General features: G+C 37.2%; 1 protein-coding gene across 1 annotated transcript in view; it reads right to left on the bottom strand.

The window, feature by feature from the left end:
- The window catches only part of MNAT1 (MNAT1 component of CDK activating kinase), a 240,324-nt gene that overhangs the window by 173,281 nt on the left and 61,245 nt on the right, over positions 1 to 5,798 (bottom strand). Inside the window, exon 2 of the mRNA XM_006161766.3 lies at positions 230 to 382. Within this exon, the coding sequence (XP_006161828.1) occupies positions 230 to 382 (153 nt within the window). The remainder of the gene's footprint in view (positions 1 to 229; positions 383 to 5,798) is intronic.

The following is a 5,798-nucleotide window of genomic DNA, read 5'->3' as shown; positions in this document are numbered from 1 at the left end:
ATTGCTCTCTCTCTCTCTCTCTCTCTCTCTCTCTCTCTCTCTCTCTCTCTCTCTCTCTCTGTCTTTCTAGAGAGTGCATACGCCCTGTAGCAAAAACCTTTCCAAAAAACAATTAATTTGTTTTCACTGCCAATCTATTCACATTTATATCAGCAAATAATTATATCAATTATTGAAATATTGTTAAAGTCCTCTTTGTTGACTGGATTACTCAAGCAATAATACTTACATCTTTAGCACTTTTTTTCGAATCTCCACCTCTTTGTCAACAGCAGGATCTTCAAAGAGTTGTACCCTGAAGTTGCTCTTTCTAAGTGGAGTGCCACACTCAGGACAATTGCCAGCTCCTCTCACAAAAAGTAAGTCCACACAACTTTCACACCTGTAAGGAGAGAAAGAAAACATATTTAAGTTAGTGTTCAAATCTGCAACAAGTCTGAATAGTCTGTCCCTTTGGGAAACAGGGGAAAACAGACGTGAAAACTAGTCATCACTGCTTAAAATCTTTTTTTTTTTTTTTGAGAGGTTTTCGCTATAGGGCACTGCGCTCGCCAGACAGCCAGAGCGAAACAGAGAGAGAGAAAGCAAGAAATCACCCCCCAGGGGGGACGGTCACGCCGCAATCCCTTCTCCTCCATTCTCCTCTTGGGATCTTGGGCACGCACGCACACGCGCCCGGCGTTGAGTTTTAAGCCACCGGGTCCGGGACGCGAACCGCGGTTGACTACGTGGGAGTCCAGCAACATAGCCATTACGCTAACTGCTGGTTCCCATCTCTGCTTAAAATCTTAAAAAAAAAAAAAAAAAACTTGTGGAAAATACTCATTTTCATTGGGAAGCTTACTTTTCAGACATAGGATCCCAAGGGAAATGACTTTAGTTTTACAAATTAAAAGATTTATAAATTAAATGAGGGACTAGGAGGAGTCAGGATAGCAGGATAAAGAGAAATCAAAGAGGTATGTGCAAGACTAGACTTTGGTCATCTCCATCCCTAGTTCAATATCACTCCTAGACATGGGCAAGAGAAGCCTCTGCTATGGGTCCTGTACTGTAAAGAGCTCTGCATACCATAACACTAAGACATTTGCTTCCTTCCACCTTTGTAAGGAAGTCTTCTCAAAGTTCAGTAACTATTATAACTGAGCACATGGGAATTACCACAGAGAAGTGATAGCTAAATGAGGCCCCACAAACCAGAGGATAAAGAACTTATGAGTGATCTAGCATATGTGAGCAAAAAGAAAATCACCACAGCTTCCACCATGAGAAGTGCTAGAAATTCTACTCAGTTAAAGTTGGCTGCCTCATCTCAACCATAATGATTACCTAGACAAGTCAGGGTTCCCAAATACTTATATCACTGCTCTCTTCTCTTCTTGGGCAATGCAATTTTGGGAAGAGCTTCTAACTTCCTCGAAGTCTGGAAATGGAAAAAGTAAGGAACTGGAGAAGTGAACCTCTCTGCAATGAACTCCTAGAGATTGAGCAAAGATCAGTTCATATATAATTTTACATGGGTTCAGTAATCTATATCTGGACCAAATCATCCCTGTCCTGCCTTAAAAGATCCATGCCAGCACTCACAATAGAAATGAAAGGCTTGCTGGAAGAGAGCACAGCTCCTTTAGCCTCTGGGTCTTCAGAGTATAGGTTGCTAGGAACTCAAGATGTAGTGTGAGAACTCAAGCTAGGCCAAGGAGGTAACTTGATTTATAATTCAAGTATTCAGAAATTTTGATAAATATTCAAACATTTATAGTTCTCTACTTGTAATCTTGCCCAACTACACATGTGTTAGAGCACACAGTTCTAATCACTCCTTTGTTAAATGATATCTGAAATTACTTATTTTGTTAAACTGATGTTTTTATCTCCCCCACAAAGATATCTATTTCAAGAGGGCAGAATATGGCCTATTTTGTTTTCTATCCCCATTACCTGACAGTAAGTACTTGATAAACTTACTGAACAAACAAACAAAAAGGAATATGAGGCAAAGGGAAAACAAGAAATTTTATAGAGTAAGGGAAAAGATGATTTCTTCCAAGTATGCAATGAAATCAGCTAAATAATAAAGAGAAATAAAAATCAAGGTTATTAGTGAAGTACTGACATTGACCTTTGTATAATCTTAGTAATTAAGTCAGCAAAAAAATAAACAGGAAAAAAATCCTGCCATATTTTAAATACTAACTTAAGTTTAAATTAGTATCACAGCTGTCATTACCAAGATCAACAAAACTCCAGAAAAACCATGTTGGGCTTAGCAAATTTAGGAATAGTTCATTTCTAATATTCTTTGTGGTTAGAGGAAATGAAACACAACTACAGAAGTTGAAAACAAGCACACTTCATTACTATACTGACTAAAGATATTTATAAAGGAGATTGTATTCAAAATATTCAAAATTATACAGCCACAAGTAATAGCCTATATTTCAGGGTCTTGGGAAACCAGACTCAGTCAAGAGTTCAGTTAACAAGGTAATAAAGAACACTTTCTAATATTCTTAACCATCATATTGAATAGTAAACATATTACTTATATCCAAAAACTAATGGAACATCTCTACTTTTTAAAATCTGTCTTAAATCATCTGAATTTAAACAGTATTAAGGAATTTTTTAAAAATTTTCCAGAGGACACATAGATTAGAAGAGGGAGACAGAAAAGGAAAATGAGAAAGTGTTCCCTTATGAGGAACGGTTACGTCACAATGCCTTCTCTTCCATTTCTCCCTCCTTTGAGGATTTTAGGCAGCAAACGCATATCTGGCATGTTTTTCGAGCTGTAGGGCCCACGTGGCATGGTGGTTAAGGCAGGGGGCTCCCACGTGACCAGCTGCATGGTTCAAGTGCCAGACCTGGCAGCTTTTAAAACATGCCAGGTGTGTATGCATACATGTCCAAAATCCCAAGAGAAGAATGGAGAAGGACTGCAACAAGGTCATGTGGGGGGTTGGGGAGTGGGGGCTTTCTCACTTTCCCTTTCTTTTCTCTCTTTCTCTCTAGCAAGTGCACACAAACTATAAAAATTTTTTGAAAGAATTTATAAAGCAGTTGTTTTCCTATACAACATTTTCCCCTTCTGATTTTAACTGCTAAAACAATATTTTCTTTGAAGTTCAAACAATATAGAAGTATACAGAGAGAAAACAACTGAAAATTCTATTTCATTCTGTTTTATATTTTATTTCCCATAGATAACATAATATTGCTTAGTGTTCATGTGGTCCCATCTTTCTCTACATATTTATAAAATATACATATGATAACTAGTCATACCAAAAAAAAAAAATTACTAGTTCATTTTATCTGGAAACAAAGCAACCAAAACAGCAGTATTTGGGAAATCTTTTGGCTCCATGAGTGCTAGGCATTTTTTAAACACAATCTCCAGAACACAGGGAAATTTGCTAAAAAGACCAAATCTCTAGTCATTACCAATCCCCACAGACATTTTTATGGTATTTCTTTTGTTTTAAAAAAGCCACAATGGTGTCCCCAACAATTAGCGTAATGGCTATGTTGCTGAACTCCCATGTAGCCAACCACGGTTCGAGTCCCGGACCCGGTGGCTTAAACTCACGCGGGGCACATGTGCATGCATGCCCAAGATCCCGAGAGGAGAATGGAATGGAGGAGAAGGGATTGCGGCATGGCCATCCCCCCTGGGGAGTGATTTCTCTCTTTCTATCTCTCTGTCTCTCTCTGTCTGTCTGGCTAGCGCATGCGCCCTATAGCAAAAACCTATCCAAAGGAAAAAACCACAATAGTGCCCATCCTCTTTTCTCTCTGAAGGGCTTATTTTAGCAAATTTTAACTTAACAATAATATTTAAGGGCTTTCATTCCTTTGTCAAGCTTTTAATAGGCTATTTTTTTTAAGAAAGCAACTATATCCCATGCAGAATTTTAACTATAACTATTAAAATAGACTTAGAAAAAAAAATTTTGTGACAAACTCTGAGATTCTCTAGTAAACTAGCTTTATCAGTACTTTCCATTCTTCTTCAGCCTCTTAGCTTCTGAAAACAACTCAAAACAGAAGCCTACGTTCTTAAAAGATTAAAAAGCAGTCATTATTTGGGGCCAGCAGGTGGCGTGGGTTAAGGGACTGGACTCTCACATGGTCAACCATGGTTCGGGTCTCAGACTAAGTGGCTTGAAAATCATGCTGGACGTGTGTGTGTGTGTGTGTGTGTGTGTGTGTGTGTGTGTGCCCAAAATCCCAAGAAGAGAATGGAGAAGGGATTGTGGTATGGTCATCACCCCCAGGAAATGATTTCTCACTTTCCCTCTCTTTTTCCCATGCGTGCACAAGCCCTATGGCAAAAAAAAAAAAAAAAAAAAAAAAGAAAAGAAAGAAAGAAAGAAAATAAACAAGCAGTATTCATTCAAAAAAATTACTTTTTAAAATCTATGTGTACTCAATTCTACTGAGTTGAGGCTGAATATTACTAAAGAAATTTTTTTCTTCCAAAAATGCTGCCCAATTCTTCTGTACCAATGAACACTACTGAAAAGTCATACCTTTAAACATTAAAACTTTAGGAATCTTAACTAAACCATCTAACAAAATCTTTACCCTGACTGAATTCAATCAGAGAATTTTTAGATGCAGAAATGATCCAAATGATGATTTATTAGTTAAATTAATAAAATATTATCAGCAATTAATAATGAAAGGTTTAAGGATTCATGGAAGACACAAAATAATTACACCTAAGAATTTTAGAAAGACAGTCAATTTACAAATAGAATTTGTTCCAATAGTTTACTTACAAACTGACTGCTTGGAATGCAAAATAAATTTCACTAAGAAACTATGTGACAGTGATGATTAGGTTCTCAGATAAACTGGCCCCCTAAAAATGAACAATGCACTAAACATTTTCTTATTTTTCTTTCTTCCCCAACCCCCACATGAGACAACATATCAGCTTTCAAATGGAATGAAAATAGGGAAAAGAGGTATTCCTGAGGTTTTGATCTCCAGAAGGTAATCTTCATCTTAAAAAGGTTTGGGATTTTCCCAAACATTAGTTTTTTACAATAAAAGAGGTCTAGGTACTCTAAATTGAATAACTAGGGTATTAGCAACATGTAATCTTTACAAAAGCATATACTATTTGTATATATGGATTTCAAGCAAATCATTCAGGTAACCTCTTCTGTTAATACAATAATCATTTGTTATTTATCTCAGTAACTAAAATAAGAATGTTATATTTACTTACATGACATTCTCCACTTAAACCTTAAAAAATAAAGTATTAAGTTTCATTTACTATTATTTTTTAACCTGCCCAGAAAGAGACATGGGGAGAGAGGGAGAAGGAAAGTGAGAAAGCAAGCCACCAGGTCCAGGACTCGAACCATGGTCCACCATGTGGGAGTCCAGAGCCTCAACCACCATGCCACCTGCTGGCCCCTCCACTTAAACTTTACAACATTTGTTGTTAAACTTTCTAATCAGTCAATTCATATCTTTAAGCTAAACTGGTATGAATCACTTTATATCTAAAAGGGAATTCATAATCTACCTACTCCATATCCAGAGGAAAAAGATTTATAAGTTACCCCAACAAAGTGCTGTGAGATATGAAGCAAAGAATTCATCCATAAAATGAGAAGTGATGGATCTCTGCCTCTGCAGCCCTTTCCTAGGTCCACCTTCATTGCTGTGAAGCCCCCAGCCTGCCTCCCCACTTCCAGACCCTTATTTTCTATCATTTCTAACTTTAAAAAGTTTTCTTTCCCCCTGTCCTTTCTCTTGCTAATGTGTCTCTCTTT

This window comes from Tupaia chinensis, unplaced genomic scaffold (genome assembly GCF_000334495.1).
Source record: "Tupaia chinensis unplaced genomic scaffold, TupChi_1.0 Scaffold138921_1, whole genome shotgun sequence".
Classification (NCBI taxonomy): Eukaryota; Metazoa; Chordata; class Mammalia; order Scandentia; family Tupaiidae; genus Tupaia; species Tupaia belangeri.
Note: the sequence above shows the minus strand (reverse complement) of the source record. Positions and strands in the feature narration are given on the sequence as shown.